Source organism: Opisthocomus hoazin, chromosome 3, assembly GCF_030867145.1.
Source record: "Opisthocomus hoazin isolate bOpiHoa1 chromosome 3, bOpiHoa1.hap1, whole genome shotgun sequence".
NCBI classification, from domain to species: domain Eukaryota; kingdom Metazoa; phylum Chordata; class Aves; order Opisthocomiformes; family Opisthocomidae; genus Opisthocomus; species Opisthocomus hoazin.
In genome coordinates, this window is record NC_134416.1 from 56,990,208 (window position 1) to 57,011,244 (window position 21,037).

The 21,037-nt window shown below is 42.4% G+C and overlaps 1 protein-coding gene across 2 annotated transcripts in view; it reads left to right on the top strand.

Annotated features, from left to right (window-relative positions):
- The first annotated feature begins 608 nt into the window (after positions 1-608).
- The window catches only part of EMILIN2 (elastin microfibril interfacer 2), a 38,683-nt gene continuing 18,254 nt past the window's right edge, over positions 609-21,037 (top strand). Inside the window, exons 1-4 of one of the 2 annotated variants that reach the window (XM_075416392.1) lie at positions 609-793; positions 948-1,070; positions 14,655-14,830; positions 17,733-19,667. In XM_075416392.1, the coding sequence (XP_075272507.1) occupies positions 669-793; positions 948-1,070; positions 14,655-14,830; positions 17,733-19,667 (2,359 nt within the window). In that variant the 5' untranslated portion in view covers positions 609-668. Of the gene's footprint in view, positions 794-947; positions 1,071-12,551; positions 12,641-14,654; positions 14,831-17,732; positions 19,668-21,037 lie in introns of those variants that run through there. The other variant, XM_075416393.1, reaches the window with a different exon arrangement.

Here is a 21,037-nt window from a genome sequence, read left to right on the forward strand (position 1 = left end):
GTCGCTCGCAGAGCTTCTCGCCAGCAGCCCTCCCGGGCAGGCCCGGCGGCCACCACGAGCCAGGGAACGGCCACCAAGGCGAAGCGGTGGCGTCGAGCGGGACCGCAGGGCCGCCCCACGGCAGCAAGCCCGCCAGAACCTCCCCGGCCCCTGCACCCCCGCTGGTTCGGGGCCACCCTCAGCCCCGGGACCGCGGGGAGAGGGCACGGCCGGCCCCTCTCTTCCCCAGGGGCCCGACCCTCTCCCTCCATCTGCTTTCAACCGGGAAAACCGGGCTCGGGGGCTGCCGTCGGCCAGCTCGGGCAGCGGGGGCTGCCCCCGGGGAGCCCCGCTCATGGCGGACGAGCGCGATGCGGGGCCGGCAGCCGCCCCTCCGCCCGCGCACAGCGCCGCGGCTCTCCGGCCGAGGGGCGAGAGCGGGGCCGGGGGCCGGGAGCGAGCGGGACCGGGGTCGAGGCCGGGGCCGGCCGTGCGGGGGTGGAGGGGAGCGGCGCCTCGGCCGGAGGGGGGTGCGGGGACGCCGTGGAGGGCGGAAACCGGGTGGGGGGGATTTGCGTCAGTGAGAGAGCTGGGAGCGGGCGGGACGGACGGACGGACGGACGGAGGGACAGACGGACGGAGGGAGCCCGCGGAGAGGCACCGTGCCTCCCCGCTCGCCCGTTCTGCCCATGGAGCTGCGCCCGGGGCCCGCGGCGCCCTGGGGCTGGGCGCTGCCGCTGCTGCTCGCCCTGGGCGCCGGGCTCAGCCACGCCAGCCCGCACCTGCGGTACACCCGGCCGGGCTCCCGCAGCAAGTGAGTACCGCCCGCCCCGGGGGGTGGGGGGGCTGCGGGAGCCGCTGCCGCCGGCGGGGCGAGCCGGGGCGGGCGGGCTGGGGCGGCGTGTGGGGCCCCTCGTCCCGCTGCCTGTCCCTGACGGCGGTTCTCTCCCCCCCCCCCCCCCCCCCAGGAACTGGTGCGCCTACATCGTGAACAAGAACGTGAGCTGCTCGGTGCTGGACGGGACGGAGAGCTACGTCCAGGCCCAGTACAAGTGCGCCTGGAACCAGTTCCCCTGCCAGCCCACCCCGGTGTAAGTAGCCGAGGAGGCGACCCCGGGAGGGGAAGCGCCCGGCCACCCCCTGCCAAGCCCCGGCGCAGGAGCGGGGCCGCGGCCGCTGCGGGTTCCCGGCCGGGGCGGGAGGGCGCGCACCGCCTGCGGGCCCCCGGAACGAAGCGCTCCGCTCTGACCGCGAACATCGGGCTGCCGGAGCTAAGGAGAGCCAGACGGAGCGGCTTGCGGGTTCGGGGCCGGGCCGCGGGGCGTGCGGGCTGCCCGCCGCGGGCACCTGCCGGTAGCGCACCCCCGCACCCCCGCCCGGGTCTGCCGGGGCGCAGCGGAGCCCAGAACCGGTTTTACGGTTGCTCTGCGTGGCTGGCTGGGTGCGTAGCAGCAAGGGAGAGCCAGCAGCCCGTGCCTGCCCGCCAGCCGTCCAGCGAGGAGAGCAGCCAGGGCAGAGGTATTCACAGGGGGTGATGCAGAGCTGCTTGTTTTTCGTTTTCAGCTTTGGGCGAGTGAACTTGGCCATACGGTAGCCAGTAGAGCAACCACCTGCAGCACGGTGTGCTCTAGCGGGGCTGCGTCGGCCCGCAGGTACAGCAGGAGTCTGGGAGCAGCCACATCTCACCTTCTGGTTGATCTCCAGCAAACCCCCTCTCCTCAGTTTCCCGCTTGAGAAGCGGTAATATTTGCTCACTTCGGTTTGAAAGCTGTGGGTGACAAGCACTCTGCGGAGCAGTTTGACCTCGCCCCAGAAGCCAGTGGAAGGACACCCTTTGTGGGCTTAGGCTGAGAGCTGGACTGAGGTGGTGGTGAGGATTCTTTTGCGACAAAGAATAACTAGTTTCTATTTTGACGTGGAACGGGCAGGATGAGACTGATACTACCAGGTCCTGGGTGCCGCTGAAATAGGCTGCAGGCATGGATGAGGCTGCCGCCCTGGAGCCTGTGACGATAGGTGTTGGGCGTTTGGCATTCGAAGGTGCTGTTTTCTGTTTGAGTTGTTATTTTTGTTAAAAAAATAGCTTTTCTCTATTGGAATATATAAACACTGTAATCTGGGGGGAAATAACAAAGGCAGCAGACAGCTGAGTAACACTCTCTTGTGTAATTTCCCTGGTTTCTCTTTGGAGTGTCGAGCTGGCCGTGTTGGATTTCTGACTGAGCTTACGGGCTGTGTAACGGGGTGTGCCCTCTGTCGTGCGGAGTCTCAGTAGTGGAGCTGTGGAGGAGTGAGGAGGGGTTGAAACCGAGCACTTTGAACACATAAATCACCGAGCATTAAGATAAGGAATTTCAGAGGCAGTAAATTAGGATTTTCTTGGACTATCTGCTAGTAGATGATGAAGAAAGTGCAAAGGCATTGCTTCTAGCTCAGGAAATTCCTGAACTGAGAACTGCTTGAGCGGGTGAGATCTTTGGCAGGAGTCAGAAGGGGAAGCCCAGGTTGATCAGGGGGCTGGACTGGATGACCTCCAGAAGTCCCGTCCCTGCCAGATTACTCTGTGGTTCTGTGAAATGGCATTGTCTGTCCTTGTGCTTCTCCTAAACATCTGGAGTTGGCTGCTGTCAGAGAGGGAATATGGGGCTAAATAGACATTTGGTCTCTCCTGCTGTGGCCAATCTCATGGGTTTTTTTTGTTCTTTTGAGAACAGAATTAGATACTTACTGTAAGCCTTTGTTTCCTTAATTTGACCTTCTTTGGTGAACATCACTTATTTTCTCCATAACCATAATGGCAACTGCAAAATAATCCCTTATTCTTAACAGAAAATATTTTAAGTACCTATCACAGCATCAGCTGAATAACACTGAAAGCAGCTGGAATATCAAAATCTTGAAATTTCATTGTGTTCAACACTCTCTGTTTATAGGCTTGGACTTTTATTTTTCTGCCTGTTGCTGGTATACAAATTCTTGTAGTGACAGAGTAAGAAATGAATTAATCCAGAGTGTTTGAAATACATGGTTCAAATCCTGCAAACCCCTGTGAACAGGAGTAACTGAATTTCTGTGAAAAGTATTGCTTAATTCAGTAGGAGTAGTGGTCTGACTAACAAAATGTGTTTATATATGTTTGTTAGCTAATGTTGACTAAAATAGGACAGGAAGGAGCTACAAGAGCAACAAAGAAATGACTGTGAGGACTTCTCTGAAGTGATTCTCTTTTTTCCTTTATACACTTACTTAGAGAAGTTAAAAATGAACTAAATAGCAGATATTCATCGGAATAAACTACAGTCCGTGTGTAATGTCCTTCTGATACCCGTGGTTCATCTAAGAGCTCATTCTGCTGCAGACAGTGGGGACAGTGAGATCCAAATCAAAAAAAGAGTTTGTTAACAGTATCATAGATGTACGGGTTTTATTAGTACTTAAGTACTATTAGTGTTTTTTTTGTCAGTCAGTGGATTTACTGTTGATTTAAATTAGTTTAAGAGTAGGTTTAAAGAGCCCTTCTAATGTTTAGGTACAGTCTAGGTTATGCATAACAATTACTTAAATGGCTTGCTGCTTTTCACATGGGAGTGTTTCACTGCGTTAAACATACCGTGTGCTCCTGAATTCCACGTTCCTCGCGTACAAGAGAGTGTGTGTATTGCAGATATGGATTTATAGTCAGCACTGATTTTTTTTTCTAATTTTTTTTTTTTTTTTAGAAATAGAAAGGTCAGGTGATTAAGCCTAAAAATCATATGCATGCATGAACCCTTTTTATCTACCCTTTAGGCCTGTTAAAATACCATTTGTCTGAAAAAAACCCCCCGCACTGTTGGAATGGCTGTACTTCTAAGAGTGTTAACTGTAATTTCAGTTTGGCTACGGGGTTTATTTCCTGAAATGTTAAGCTGAAATTCAGGAAACTATTACACTTCATTGTTTAAGTGTTTTATAGGTATTTGGGCTTGATAGTGCATTTCCTCACTGAAAAGTTAGTGAATGTTTTGGCTGATTAAAGTGTCAAGGATGAATGTGAGGTGAAGTGTGGCTGCTTGAGAGATAGGAAGAGAGGGAGTAGAAAGAAAAATCAGAAGGGCCCTTTGAAGTATGTTCTCTTTGAAGTATTAGGGGCTCCTGATTTATTTTTCTTAAAACTGTGGCTAGCAAAGGAAGGATTAGTGGGTCATTGGACTGAAAGATACTTATACAAAAATATTAGTGTTTTTACTCACTAAAAAGAACGTGTGTGTTTTGAAATTCGATATTGCTTCATAAATAACTGACCTCTCCCTACTTCTTTTGTTGTGAATTTCCTTTCCTAGCTTGCTTATGAACGGTTTAGTAACTTAATTGGTATGATTAGCAATTTGTAACTAATAACATTGTCTGATTCTAAAAGCAAAATGTGTTGCCCTTCTGGCTAGATCCTACACACTCTTTAGGGTTGTGGCTTTGCTTGGACATCCTTTGGTCAATGTAGCTGCTTCAAGGTAGGATGTTGTTAACTTGTTTGCCTCTTATGCTGTAGAGTATGTTGGGACACCTGGCTGTACCTTAGGTGCTCCAGTTTATGGCCCAGCATTTTTGAGCAAACCCAGTTTCACCAGTAAGGTTTTAATTTTAAAATTTGAAGTGAACTGAAGCAGAGGTATGTTTTCTGGCTTTCTATCTTTGCTACAGAACTGGCAAATGGGACCACCCCGTATGAGGCAGTAAATCAAATAGAAAAAAATTTAGATTAGGAGGAACCTCTGGAGGTCATGTAATTCCCCATAGCCCCCAGCTAACAGCAGAGCTGGCTTCAAAGTTAGATCAGGTTGCTCAGGGACTTGAAGAAGGGGCATTTTATCACATCCCCTAATTCAAGCACCAGCCCCTATTAATTCTGCTCATGTGAGTAAAGGTATTTGTGTGCTCAAGTGTATAATGAGTCAGGTCACCTGTCGTAGCTGGTGGGTAGTGGATTTCATGATTTAATGTGAGCTTCTCATCTTAACACTAATGATAAACATATAATAAGCAAACTCATTATTTCACTAGGTTGTGTGTACTTAGAAAATGGTCAAGAAAATGATGAATGAATCAATAGCTAAATTACCAAGCCTCTCCGAATCTCTCATTGAGCAATATTTTCCAACTTCTTGTCATGTAATACTTTCAAATGACCATAAATAAGCCCGCTGCCAAACTAATCACGGTTTTAATCATTACCAAGAGGAAGATTTAAAGCAAAAGATTGGAATAACTTTAGAGACTGTTCCTGCTAGTTTCCTGCAATCAAAATATCAGGATAGGTGACTGTACTTATTACTATCACACAGCTTGTAATAAGCAGTATTCAATGTTTATTAATAATATTGAATAACAGTGGAAATTTTATTACTGAGAAACAGCTTCCCAGACTTCCAGTTCAGGTTTAATGTCTTCATCGATGTACCATTTTCTGGCAACCCCAGAATGACCTGAGTAGAGCACGTCAGCCCCAGTCTAGGAACATGTAGGAAACCCACATGTAGTTTTCTCTGAGACTGTTCAGCTGCTAGAAATTAAGCATACAGACCAGTGTCGGAGTGCTCAGCACCAGGCAGGGTCAAGCCTAAGATACACGAGTCAGCACAGATCAGAGCCTGTGTTTGCCACTGGCTCCTAGCAATGCATATCTCATAAGAAAAACTTTCAGGATGCACAAAAAGTTGATGAGAAAGTGAGGGCTGTTTAATATTTCCCCTCCAAAGGGGGGTCTTTAGGATTTTTTTTTTCTTCTACTGAGTGTATTTTGTATGAGGCAGAATTTCTTTGTACAGGCTCCAGCTAGCTGACTGCATAGGGAGGTTAGCCTAAGGCCTTGTGCATTGAAAGCAGTAAGGAAACTTAAAAAACTTCAGAACGTACTTCAGTTTCCTGGAGTGCTTGTTTGAAAATCTATGAGCGCCTGCTGGGTATGGTAAACTTTCCTGGCTGTCTCTCGGAGCCTGGGATTGTGCATCTCTGCCTCCACGCACTGAATGCAACGGAGTCTTTCTTCTCTGTGAACTGGACAGGGAATTTTTATTTCACACATCATTCAAGTTTGTTGCAACAATTCCAGAAAATCACAAACTGCTCCTCAGTTCACATTAATGTAAATAATTAGAGTTTTTATGCTTTTGTGGTGTGAGAATTGTGTGACCTGGAGGTCTGGGGCCTCTTCTGTTAAGCACCAAACTGTTGCCAAAACAACAAATTGTTAATTATAGGGAGCTGCTGACCTATTGAAGGCCTGTTTTATCATAAATCACCCAAATAATCAAGGAACATTCTGCACTGTTAGAAAGTGGGCAGTGCCATTTTTACACGTTGCAGATTATTACTCTCATCTGACTTCTTTTTTTTTGCGTTCATGTCTCATCTTTCCTCTCCCTTCTGGTTCACTTTGGACCTGGTGTCTGGAAAAGTATCAGCTGCATTTTATTATGAAAGTTGGGGTCCCAGCTAATGCCAGAGGTACTTGGCCTTTCCACTCGTGTGAGGTGAGAAACTTGGTCTCTGCTGCTGTAAGAGGCAAGTGAAGATGTAGTTAACACATAACCTGTTGCAAAGTCACTCCTGTTCCATCACTGGAAGACTACATCACAGTACTGCTCTACAAAAGTTTTCTGAAATCCTTTTCAAAGGATGATATTTTCAGGGTTCTCCTATCCTGTTTTATTTAGTGGGTTTTTAGTAGCTTACTGTTGGTCCCTCAGCATGTGGTTGACTGGCATAGGTTTATCTTGCAACAAAATGGAAGGAAGCACCATGTAAGGTAATTCAAGATCATAAATTCCAACAACGAAGCTCTGCTTTGAGCCTTGCCATGGACTGTCTGTGGCTGTAAGTTACTTCAGTGCATCCTGTGTCTTGGTTTCTGTGCTCGTAAGAAGAGGATGCCTACCTAGCTTTCAAGAGTGGTCATTCGTGAACATTAAGAGTACTGACATTTTAAACCTGAAACTTACTGTTTGGGCATTTGCTACTGGATTTCAGTGGTCAGCTTTTTCCAGATAAAATCCTTGGCAGCTGAGAGAGAGTGTTAGACAGATGCGTTAATATGTGTGTGTGCGTATGGATGTATACACACAACAACTAGAAATAACTAGTATGAGGCATGGGGGCGTGTTTCAGAGTGTGCAGTCCCTTCATTGTTTCTTCCCAAGAAGAAACATTTCTCTCCCAAGAGAGAAAATTGCATTTTGAATCTCAGTTTTCTGAATAGAATAATTCTGAGATGAGTGACATAAAAATTTACTGTATAAACAATGAACAATGGCACTTCTGGAGATCTTGAATGGAGCTACAAATGAAACCTTGTGGTGTTGTCTGATAAGAGTTGAGCATTTTTGCCTTCTACCAGTTCCCATAATCTTCTGCCCCTCTTACTGGAAAAAAACTCTAAACTCTGCAGTAAAATTCAGCCAGATTCTCTCAGATGTATTGAGCTGATGTGCAGCATTAGAGAACCATGTGTGAGAGACCAGGCTGTAGTGAGCTGATTTGGGCGCCGTGATTCTCTGCTCCTTCCCTGGCACCAGTAGATGAGGGGACAGTGTTCTTCAGAGGTACAGGAAAGCAACTTTTCTCCCTCCATCCTGAGAGCTGATATGCTGGGGATGGAGTAGGAGGGAGGAAGACAAGTTGCCTGTGCCAGGCCTCCATGCAATTTCTTCCAGACGGAAGGCAGTCTTTGCCCTCACTGTGCTTCTCAGGGGGTGGGAAGGGACAAAGCAAACAATAAGCACTGGAAAAAGGACGTAGTCTCTAATGCTCATTCCCATTTATGCCACATTTAGTAAAATTACAGTGCTTTCGTAGTCTGATTTAATTTCAGCACTCTTCACAGTGACCTGGATGGGGAGTTTCTTGGTTGTGTGCATCACAGGCGGTTGTATTCCTGTGGATGCATAGCGCTTTGACTTGTTCTCTTGCTTTCCTTTGGTTTCAGTCCCCATTAATGCTCACAGCCAGTAGCAGTTTTTTATTCAGGATTTAGCTCAGGATAGGTCTTGTGCAAATGTTGGCCATGCTGTATTGTTAGTGCAAACCTTATTAAAAGCACCCTTACATGCCTGTGTGTGCCCAGAGAAGCTTGGCCTCCTTGGTGATATGTGCTAGCGGAGGTCGTCGTAACTTGATGTATTCCACAGGGGTGCCTCAAAATTGTGTTTTTCCCAGGACAAACAATTTCAAAACATCATCTGCTTGCTTTTGAATATGTATATTAGGGCCTGATTATTATGTTATACAAAGACCTGACCGTGGCCTTTTGGAAACTTCAGTTGAGATGGCTGTGACTGGGCCGGCATTCAGCTAGTGGGTAAAGTCAGTGGCAGGTTTTTGAAGGACAAGTAATTACCCAGACTTCACCTCCTGCAAACACGTGTGCTGCCATTCTTTGTATAAATTTTTGGAAAGAAAAAATGCCAGCTAAAGGAAGAGTAGCAGTGAAAAGACAAGACTTTAAGTCCATCAGTAAGAAGAAGCTTTGTGTCTCTAATGCAAGATCAAAATAAAAATTTATTTTGCGGTTCACCGGATTCTTTTTAAATACATTTTTGCTACAGTGTATAATTTGGATTTCTTACTGACTCCTTGGCTTTCTTTCACTGAACACGTAGACTTTTGTTAGACTAATCTGCTCCTGTCAAAACATATTTCCACTGCTTGCTGTAAATGCCTTAGGAGAAACTCTTAGTAAAGCCATACTCTTCTCAAATTCTGCTCATCTGTGAGCTGAAACACCAGCTAGCTGGCAACGCTGCTGTGTGGTAGAAAAAAGAAAAAAATCCAGAGGTGGGATTCAGCTCACCCTAACTTGTGTTGTCTGCCGTACAGGGGGATGAACGTGAGCATGCGAGCTTAGGTGCCTACAGGTCAGTTGAGTCCAGCATGCTCTTTAGGTAATCGCATGTAAATAATGACTTTAGAATGAGATGCAGCCCTGTTTCGACTCTGCTGTCTGTATCAACTATATTTCTGTTGGCCGTAATGGAAATGCAGACAGCTAGCTCCTGTCCATACCTGCAGAGTAGGCACCCAGCATTCAGGTGTACTGAAACTCACTGTTACAGACAGTCGCTAAAAGGCTCTGGGATTTCAGTGGAGCTAGGATTTCTGCCACCATTTGGAGGGGTTGCAGTTAGGCCTGCATTCTTGGGAGACAGAAAACTTGGGATCAACTGGTTCCAGTTTAGTAACTGTGTAGTATAAATGACCGACTTAGGTATATTTTCAGCGGAAGCGTTTGCAGCCTACAGAATAAAAAACACTTCATCAAAATATGATTGCATATATCTCCTAGGCAGTACTTTTGAAGGGTGTCTGTGTGCTACTTCAGCACTCCCATTGCAATATATTGGAGATTTGGATGACTGGGAACATGTGAGATCAGACTATGTAATTTACAAAGAATGGATTTACACTTAATAAAAGCATTAAATAGTGAAGATTTGTTATCTTCTATTTAATAAGACTGTGATTTGCGGGCTGCTGAAGTTATGGGACCTGTTCCAATGAGTACAGAATTTTGGACCAACCTTGAAGTTTTGTGCTCAGAATAAACATTTTATACGCTGCTTATGCAGAAACATATGCTGATTCCACAGTCCCTTCCTCACAGTGAGTATGTGGTGGCACTTATCTCCTTGTGTTTCCCAAAAGATTGAATGTTAATATGTAGTTACAGAACTGAGCCATATGTTTTCCCACCAGTTTCATCCAAATGTTTCTGATTTGTTTTATCGCTATTAGGTGACATTCCAAATATCAGTGCTAACTGCTTCCTTCTGTGGTTTAGCACCATGAGAAAATTATAGCTTGTTCCCTAGTCAGTGTCTAGCATTTGCAGCAAACATGTATTTTCAATTAAGCACTTTCCTAAGAAAATAGTTTTCTCTCAAAGAGAAGGAATATTTGAATGCTATTGCCATACTACACAACTTTGTTTCAGCTGCAGATTACTTTGATATTAAAAGTGGAGATTTGTGTTAGCGTTCTGAATGTGTTTTCTCATTTGATCAGCATGTTGAATTCATGGTGAAGGTAGTAGGAGTTGTTTGTTACAAGGCCGTTGTGGAAAGACTACTAAAAAACAGCTGTTCTTATTTTCTCTGTTGCGAGGAAAGATTAGAGACTGTCTAAATCACCCTTTATTAATGCTTTCTCAAAGAATTATTTCATTTGTAGTATTTAGCCCAATTCAGCAAAATTATATGACCATCATCTTGCGCTGGAAGTCCACTGGAGGTTGGGGTTACTGGGCACAATAAATGCTGGTGTATTGTATGTAACTTTTAACCACATAATAATTTTGTTTTAAAAAAATCTTTAGGACACTATTGAAAATAATTGCATGTATTTACATTTACTCAAATAGTAGAAATCCAAGTCAATGGGAGGAAGGTTTAATGTTTTACTATTTTTTTAATTACATTCCAGCATATACAGGCATTAAAGTGGAGCCTCAGACTTATGAAACTTTTGTGAACCCTTTTGACCAAATTGCCTCACTAGGTAACTATGTAAAGACTCACACATACAAGATAAAAGATGTGAAACTTGGGCATGTTACGTTCTAACCGTGTAACTCTAGCCAGCTGCATAGAGAAGCAACATTTCATCTTTCCTGCTACACTCAGTGCATTCTGTATGTGTGCTTTTGTATGTTATATGTTTGCTGTGACTATGACTGAGTAATTGGATTCAGAATACTACAAATATAAATAAAGATGTGGCTGATTTTTATACTGTAGTAGCTCCCAGTCCTGTGTCGTTAAAATATGTAGAATCACAAATTATTCTCAGGACGCAGTCTGTAGCAGAAAGTTAAGGTTTCTTTTATTAGAACTGTAACTAAGAATATAATTGCATTCAGTGCTGTTAGACTGTTATATTCTAGCAAAATCCTGGAAGTCTCCAGCTCCTCCACTAAAATCCACTGAGCAAGCGAAGTTCTGGCTTTAAAAATGCAACAAGTTTTTTGGGACTGGGAATCTCCTTTGGGCTGGATGCGTGCTGGTGACTGTCGTTTGTCAGTGCATCTGGACGGTGCTGGCACAGTGACACCGTTCCCTGCATGGGCAACTTGCACAGCTGTGCATGAAGCATATCAGCAGCAGAGAAGCTGTAGCAATGGAGCTGTGATTTTTAAGAAACTTTTTTGTGACTGGATTCAGATTAGAAAAGTGTTAGGGTAAGTTTCTGTTTCCCAGCCTTACGTGACTACCCTTGCTGAAGTAAATGGGACTACCTGTGCGATTCATTCAGCTGGGCTGGCAGTATAGAGGAGCAGTAGTTCTTGCTAAGTAAATCCCAGTTTAATTCCTGAGCCATCCATGACTATAGCTGTCTTGTTACCATCGTTCAAGATGTAAACTATGAAAGCTGTTCTACATCCAGATTCTGCAGCATTTTGATTCTAGCTTATTTTTGCCCTAGGAGAATTGTGGTTTAGGATTCAGGTTAGTCTGTATTTGATGTGCCGTAGCTGAAATCAAAACAGATCTAATTCGTGCATTTGCTTGAGCTCTCAGACCTGCAAGAATTTGTAAGGAATAGACTGCTGCGACGTTTTAAAAGTTGTAGGTACGCAATATTTATATTTTATAATTTAGAATGGGAGGATTCTTCTGCAGTTCAAGTAAGTTTCGTATTAAATCATATTAAAACATTTATGCCTATTAAGATCGTGAAAATATGAAATAAAAAAGAGTGAGAATGTCGAACTCACTATTTTTAAGATGGAGTTTGGAAAAATTTTATAACTTGCCTATATGAAAAATAGTAAGCTTGATTTCTTTTAACTTATTTATATTCTTCTTTTGTATTTGGATGTGTCTTATGATTTGTCTGAATGTTGAAGTCATCTGAAGGTGTCTGCATTGGTGAACATGACTACAGAGAAGGTATGCAATGAGAAACTTGCCAAAAATATGATAGGAAAGGCAGACAAGTTACAAGGAAAATCCTCATTTTGTAATTTGAGCAAAGAAGTGCACAATATGCATAAAATTATTTCTTATTCCTTTTATAAAATGTGTTTCAACTATATTTTTAAAACTTTGTGAGGAAAAAATAGAGAATTGTAATGGTGTTTGAAGATAATTGAAATACTGTAATTTTCAGGAAGGAGTTTGGCCCTGAAAGTATAGAGAGGAACACACACAAAGTTTGGAGCAGTTAAGTGTTTTACGGAAATCAGAGAAAAGTATGTACAACCATTTCCAGCATGTGAAAATTGATCTGGAAGTTCAAAGTTTGCATTTCAGTAATGTGGTGGTTGTGAGAGAAGTTGTAATGACTCTCAAAACCACTTCAAAACACTAAAGCATTTAGCTAATCCTGTGGCTCCTCTGACTCTGGCAGCTAGTTGGAAGGAAAGGAATCAAACCCAAAGTACCTACACGAGATTTTGTTTAATTCTTTAGATAAGGAAGAAGGAAGAGGAAGTTCCTGGGTGGCCAGGATGTGTCCTTGCCAATGGTGCCCTCTGCATTGCACTCCTCATTAGTTTTTAAAGCACTTGACCTTGGAGATGTCTGTACTTTACATTCGTAAACAGGATTCGGCAAATGTTTTCGTGAAAATTGCAAAAGATGTGATGAGCTGCAGGGCAGTCTACAGCTGTTTCATATATGGTGTTGCAAAGGTAAAAAAGGATTGGAAACCCACTCTTGAGTTTACGTGCTCCAAGCCAGAATGTGAAAAGCTGACAACCTCAGCAAACCCCTGCAGTTACAAGCAGCTGGTAGACAGAGCTACAGCCTAGACTGTCCCTGCCTTCCTATGAAGATGCACAGGAGCAGAGAATCTAGAGAGGCTTATTAGGGTTAAACTACTCCTCGGCCCGAAAATAGTTGGGGAAAAATAATGACGTCTCTAGTCAGAGTAACTTTTTCCCCTTAAATGAGAAGTTGGAGGTAAAGTAATAATGCAAAAGAACACTGAGTATTTATGGAGTGCAAAAATTAGTATATATTACAGCAGAATTGGGAAAGATACGGTTGGAAAAGAAACTTATTCGTAATTAGTAGTTAACATTTATACCCCACTGCCCCAAGTTTGTTAAGCAGCTTACAAAAGAGGGATAGCAAATGGCTGTCTGATGTGGGGTGTTATATTAAAATTATGTCTCTGAAGGTGAAAGATGTTGAATAAAAAAACACAGAATTATTTCAGCAATTATTTGCATGCATGGCAAGAGAAGTTTTGAAGAGTTAACAGTTAAACTCTTACTCTGGGGCTTTCAATAGCAACTGTTTCACAGTCAGCGTAAGCTTTGAAGATTTAATTAAGCCCATTTGGTAGCTGATCACTGATTATTTTTAAACAATAAGGAATTTTGCATATTAATACAAGACAATGTTTAACAAAACATGTAGCTGATTTTTGTGTGATACCATGGCTGCTTCTGGTGCCCATTCTGTACTGTATTCTCTCTGTCCCAGAATACACTCCCTCTGAGCCCAGCCAGGCTGCCAGAGAAATCTCTTGCAGAGCTCCTGCTGAGTCCTTTGCTGCTGTCCTGTGTTTATTCTGCTGGTATTACTACTTTAGGGACGTCTCAGCTGTGCATTGAGCGCATCGCTCGTTAATGGATGCAAGCTGTTGTTCCAGTCTGAAATAATCTTAAGAAAAAAAGATCTGAAAATGCTGTAGGGGGGTTAGTACTCAGAGAAAGGAATTAATGTAAGAAATCAGGGTAATGTTTTTGTCTCTGTGTGTTCCAAGTATACTAATTTATGGAGGTCAGGTGGCAAATCCCTGTTTCACTTATTTCCTCACTGCTCAACCCAAAATGAGCTGTACCTTAAGTTGATTTAGTTTTTATAAAATAGCACAGCCTCTGCTTATGGTCTGGTGGGTTACCATAGTGTCTGGGTGCAGCTGAACATGCAGTACGCGTACTGAAGGAAAATTATGGGAGAAGCCTGTGATTAAAAAAAGTTGCATAACCAGATTCAGTTTGACATTTATTAACTTTTGAGTGATTAATTGGGGAAATTTAAGGTTGTGTGTACATAATGTGTCTTCAACTTAACTAGTGAAGTAGGCAAGAGTTGATCCCTTTGTTGGTTGTAGCCTTTCATCTGACTCCTTTCATGTCCTTATCTGACTCATGCTCTCAGCATTTTGTCCTTCCCAGGAATATCCCTCCTAGCTCTGACTGTTCCGTACATACGGATTCCGAGGAATGGTTTAAGTGGAGACTGTGGGAAAGACAAATGGGATAGAGCAGGCAGAAACATTTTTTATGTCCAGAAGAGTTGCTGCCAGAGCAGCCCTGTGGGTGGGTTTGCAAGGAAGAGTTGTTAGTTAGAGGAAAAAGGTTTTGAATTTATAGAGTAATACACTGGTGATCACTGTTACTCTCAACAGTGTCTGAAGAGTTGAACCTTCACTTCCCACAACATGTTATCACTCTGCTTATACAGGGAAGCCCTTGTTGCTGTGGCCATACTTGCTCTTCCTGGTGTGGCTGTGTTGAGTGCAGGTAACTTTAAAACCTAGACAGAAATATTTGTTAATTTGGTGTTTGAAGGAAAAAATGAAGCGTATATGAAATTAATTGATTTTCATTTAAAACAAACTGGTTAAATTTTAGGTTTAATTTAAATAGAAGATTAGGTTATGGATTTTTGAAATGCTTTCTGTTTTGGCAGATACCGAACAAGTTTTAGACCTCGGTACACAGTTGCGTATAAGACAGTGACAGAGCTGGAATGGAGATGTTGTCCCGGGTACAAAGGGGAAGACTGCAGAGAAGGCCCAGCAGAAAAGCCAAACACTGCTCGTCGTCCTACAACACCAGCGAAAGCTGTGGTGAAGAAAGGCTTGGGTAACTTTTTGTTTGGATTTTGGTATGCGTGATCACGTCTGGTTTCTTGTTTTTTCTTTTAAGAACCGTTATGGTTTCTATTAAACTCAACTACTGGAAGATACAAATCCATGTGGAAGACACTGTGCAGTGGGAAAATAATAGCCAGGCAATAGCAGTCTTGATACAGAGAATTTCCTGAAGAATAACAAGGAGGTGGGAGTAGAACATTGGCCATAAATGCCAGCTGGCTACTCATGGTTGAAAATCTTTGCATTAAGGTTGGGTTTTTTGTGGTTTCTTCAGTGTTCAGCAAAAAAAAAAAAAAAAAAAAAATCTATTTGAGAGGAATTATTATGAAAACAAAAAAGAACAGGTACTGATGTTAACAATATATAGTGCTCCCTAGCAGTTTCACAGTGTTTTATTTGTTCAAGGGCTTGTGCAGATCTTACAGATTCATGTTAGATTACGTGCCTTAAAACTAAAGGAGTAAGGGAACGATAAGCCTCAATTTTTGAAAAAATATCTTAAAGAGTGAATGATGTTTTTTTGTATAAACTAATGTCTTCTGAAAGGGTATGAGGAGTGCTGTTACTGCATTATTACGCCTTTTCTACGTTAACAAACAATGTTAAACAGATGTTTCCTTCTGAAGGACTTTTTCCCAACATTATTGGAGATTAGTGTCACGTATAGCGCTTAGTCAGATTTCTACTTGTGGCTTTTGTAGTGGAGTGAATTGGGACTGAACACATGGTTTCAAACCAGTCCAATTAATTAGGTACCTGCTTTAAAAATAAGCTTTTTAAATATTTTGTTAGCCCACCTAAAATATTATTTCCAAAACATGATAATAAAACACCGTGATATCTTTAAGTAACTTGCACACTGCTTATGTCTAGAGATTTTCTTTCTGCTCTGACCCTAGAAGAACTATAATTCAGTGCAAAAATAGACCAGTGTGTATGTAATAGCTACACACTGTGTGTGCGTACTTTTTTATTATTAAAAGAATCAGCCACTCTGCCAGTCTTGAAGAGTACATTTGTGACTTCCTACCTTCTTTGTAATGTCTTTACACTGAAATCCAGTTGAAAACTAAGAGAAATTCCAACTGCATGTCCTTCAGACCCTATCTCAGTGTTGCTCTTCACTGTGTAGCTAGCATGCATAGCTTGGAACCAGTGCTAAAATTCTTTTGTCTGAAAGTTTAGCTGTTAACACCACTCCCACACAAAATAGTCACGATTTGATAGGGAACTTTTCTTATCCTTAGTTGTTTATTTGTCATCTGAAAGAGTTATCCTAATGCTAACAACTTGTATGTCTATTTTCTGTTGTATTTAAAGAAGTGTGTTTTCTTCTTTGCTTGTGCTTCTTACCTTCGTTGTTATGTTGTTTTTTTTTAATATCTGTAATACTATGCCTTAACTGCGCAAAGGTCTTTGGAATATGAATTGTATAAAAGTTATCATGCAGAATCACAGTTAGGAATATATGTGAAGTTTACCCCACTGTGCATAATGGCAAAGATATATGGGAGTATGCAAATTAATGTGGTCATGTGGATCTACACATGGAAGTGGTGTTAAACGTTTGTTAAACTAAAACAGTTAGTGGCCTAGCTGCAGGTTTGATTAATATTAGATTATTATTTGGGATCACACTCAGTATCTTGATTTACTAGGGCCTTGTTGCTAGAATCCCAGAAAATAGGACTAGAGGGATCTTGAGGGGTCTGTTTATGGACGTTTATATCAGGATGTTTATCCATCCCTAAAGCAGGATCAGCTATGTCTGCCCAGCCTCCAGTGGTGGAAATTGTGCTGCTCATGTGGACAAGATCTTCAGACATTTCACTTTCTGTACAGCTATCAGGCCTCACCGTCACTTGCTCCAGTGGAAGCCCATTCTTCTTGGCCTGTTCCATCAGTAGCAGATGGGGAAAACAGTTTATTCCCTCACAGTTTGCAGATATCTTTCAGAATATCACTCTTCATTCTCCCCTCCTCTAGCCTAAATAACAAATTACTTTGACTTTTCCTGCAGTTTATACTTTCTTGACCTCTGATAATATGTATTTATTTCTTCTGGATTTTCTACAATTGTTACACGTTTTGCTTGAAACTGAACATCCAGAATTGTACATGGCTCTGCAAAAGAGGAGCTGCCAGTGACAGATGGATTGGAAGGATGGTTTTGGATTCATTAATTGATTTGTGCTAGGTGAAAAGTAGATATGCAGCTAAAAGTCTGCTTTTACTTTTTTAGTTGCATGAGGATGGTGGTGCTTGTGTTATTTTAGTCTAACAGTTTTCGATGTGTAAAGCTTATGCTTTTATACACATTCTTATTGCCTACTTAAATATGTGTCAGATAATTAGGTATTTTTGAAGCAAACGTGACAACTGGAATATCTTGCAGAACCCCACACAGTATATGCATTTGGACCCAGTTCAGCAAAATACTGGAGCACAGCCCCACTTGAGGCACATAAATTATTGACACTTGTTTTCAATGGGAATTCAGGAGTAGCATCTCCCAAATTATTGTTATGGGAGTTGCAGTGGCTCTAAGGTGATTGTGTTGTGCTGTGTATGGATCTATAGTGGTCTGTTATATATGCTATAGCTTACATTCACTGCTGAACAAGAAGAGGGGTTCTGCTTGCTAAAATATTTATTTATTGCCATTGGATCCTGGCAGGAATTCGTCAGTGTGCGAAAACTTTTAGTTTTGAGTGTTTTGATAATGTTTTAATTACAAACTACTGAAAACAAGAATAGAAAAGGGAACAAGCATTATGCAATTTGAATCATTATTTAGCTTCAAAGAAAAGTGAAATTAGTCTCAACTGATCAAAACAGATACTGCTGGGAATATTCACATCCAGACTTTGTCTGTTATTTCCATGCAACAGATGCAGAACCAACAGAAGTGCCAGAACCTCCACCATATGAGAAGAAATTGCAGTTTCTTGAGGACGAATTGTTTAGACTTACACGATCAGTGCTTGAACTTCAGTCCTCTGTGGCAGGTGTGAATGAAAATCTGAAGTTGACTGTCCAAGAAGATGCTAGTAAGATGTTGGTCACGTGGCTGAACAACCTTTATGACCGCCCAGAGCCTGATAGTGCAGTTGGTGGTGAAACAGACACTATTCATCTGCCTGGACTCTTCAGCAATAAAGATCAAAAAGACCCTTTTATTGATTTTGAAATGGAAGACATAAAATCTGAGCTAGCTGAGGTCAAAGAAGCCTTGAAGATGAAGAATGATAAGCTGGAGGAACTGAATGGAAAAGTAAAAGGCTATGAAGGACAATTAAAACAACTGCAGGAGGCAGCACAAGGACCTACAATAACAATGCCCAGCAACAATATATATCAGGAGTATATAGACTCAAAATTTGAGTCCCTCAGACAGGAAATACTGGAAGGATTTGAAAAGAAGATGGCGGATCTGAAGAACTCCTGTGAATACAAACTACAGGATATCCAGCAGCAGTGTGATGACAATGAAAATAACTGTTTAGGAATAATTGATGTTATAAGAGGAAAAGAGAATGACTTGAGGAAAGAAATAAATACTCTCCGAACTCAGATTCTGTCAAACAAGTCCAGTTGTTGCAGGGAGGGTGAGAGAAATGACTTTGAACAGCAGATAAAAGATTTAGATAAGAAGATTGACAGAGTTGCGGAAGCACACAGGATCTTGAACGTCAGAATAGATAATGAAATCAGTCGATTGTCAACTCCAGATCTAGAAGACGTGCTGGGTGAGAGGCTGGAGGAGCTAGATGCGAGGATGAATGTTACAGAACGAAATGCTGAAGAACATTGCTTTTACGTTGAGGAGACTCTCCGCGGTGCGATAGCTGCTGAGGTGGATGAATTGAGAGACTTGTTTGACCAAAAGCTGCGGGCGCTGGAAGATAGGCTTGGTGGCACTATTTTAGAGATCGCTAATACCACAGACCCGGATGGAATGTATATTAATCCTGGACCCATCTTGCCCAGCGACGCAGGATTTGCAAATGAGCATTTTACAGCAGAGATTAATTTCCTGAAGAGCAAACTGCTGTCACTTGAACACCTCTGTGGGCAGAAATGTCAGTCTGCACCACAAGGAATGGAGGAACTTCAGAAAGAGCTAGAAAATTGTAACAACAAATACAATCACTTGCTTTTGAAGGCAGAGAACAACTCTGTTCTCCTGCAGTCTCTAAATAGCTCTCTTAACGAGGAACTCAACTTAATTAAGGGCAACCAACGTGACATCCAGAAAATGCAGAGAGACGTACGTGTTTTCCAGTATAGTCTAAATGTCATGGATAAAGATATGAAAAATCTTCAAGATGGCTTGAGCAGCTGTAGGGAGCAGCTTCTGGGTGTCAATTCTACCTGTAGAAAAACACAACGAGGTGTCTTCCGAAAAATCGATCAAATGCAGAGGACATTTGCAAATCAAACTGCTCATCCCAGTGACAATTGCTGTGGTGAAATGAAAGAGAGACTAGAACAATTGAACGACCATATCCTGAATGATCTTACCAAGTGCAAAGAAAAGACCCAGGGTGTCCAGGACGGTGTTTCGGATGTTGAGAGCAGAGTCTCACGTGTTGAAAAAGTTTGCGGCAAGCTAGACTCTGTCTCGGGTAGCTTGCAGAAGATAAAAGAAGGTCTGAATAAGCATGTGAGCAGCTTATGGAACTGCATCCGTGAAATGAATGGAACTATAGCATCTCATTCCACTGATATTTCTGGCCTGAAAAATTCTGTCCAACAGTTTTATAGTCAGGTCTCCAAAATCACCACGGACATTGAAGGCGTGCTGAAATCTCAGTCTGACACAAGTAAGGTTTTTTTTTTTCCTTTTTAGTGCTGTTTTGTTTGTTTTTCAACTGGCTTTCTTTTCTGAATGATTTATAAAGGAACTAATCATGGGAGGAAAAATTTAGTATTACACAATTTCTACTTTGTTTTTACGGTGACTCTAATTTTGGCTCTTTGCTCTAGAACACCATAGAGGACTTCAAGTGCTTTTAAAAGTATATGCTTATATGCTTTCATGTTTACTTTGAGCAGGAATAAAGAGAGTGGAAAAGCTAGTACTTTTGGATAGTGAGTTTAAAATGTGTTTTAAGTAATAATTATCTGTGGGTATTATTCTAGTTTGTTTGATTTGATTGGGGTTTTTTTTTTGTTTTATTTTGTTGTGTGAGATTATGCTTGATTCCTCAGGGGAAATTGAAAAGTGAATGGAGAAAACTGAAGTCAAAGTAATTCAAATTTATGATAAGAAAGATTCCCTGTAAGTTTTGTTCTTAGCATGAGCTAATGATTAGAATTCAGCACCAACTCTTTGATTTAGGATTTTCACAAACAAGCCCTGGCATATCTTGTGTGGCAATATAAAACTTCTGCTTCATAGCTCTCCCAGAAGTTTGCATTCCCACAACATAGTTGGCAATAGGTGCGCTGCCAGCTGCAGTGTTTTCACGCCTCAGCTGCTTCTGTTTGTAGTCCAATGTGTTAACTCAAATCTACCTTCACAGGTGGTTTAAAGTTTGCATTAGAGTGGCTGAAAAGCAGAGGCACATTCCCCTTGGCTGTGAAATGGTAACCTCAATGCGCTGGTGAACCTTGCCATGAAGGTTTAGAGACCTTACCAAATGCCACTCAATTCCCTCTGCAGTTCTTGCTCCAAATTTCAGCAATGGGTTGTTTTTCTGAGAGAGTCGAAGTTTACAGAGGGAATCTGAGTTCCTGTTTCTGTTAGCATGACGCAAAAACATAGGAACTGGAGATTGTTTTGAAACCGTGCTCTCAGTTCGTTGGTGCTTCTGGTTTTAATTCTATGTATGTGTGAGATAAATAAGAGGCTGATTTCTGTGACTGGCCTTAAATCAGAGGAAGAGGTGCTGAGGGAAGAGCCTGTGTGCTGTTGCAGCTGAAGGTGGTTGGGGGAGATCAGATGCAGGACCGTGGGTGCTCTTGCTTGAATGGAGAAGTTGTGCTTCACAAAAGGTCTGAAAGTAACTGCTTTAGGGAAGAATACCCTTCGCACTCCGAGGCAGAGACTTGAAAGCCTATGATAGATGTGTTTCTTTTGAATGTTTAATTGTTTAAAACCAAATGTATTGCAGTACTTGACACAAAAGTCCTTCTGAGGTGAGAGGCTCTTGTGTGAAATTAAAAAATATACATTTCTCTTCCTTTAAAG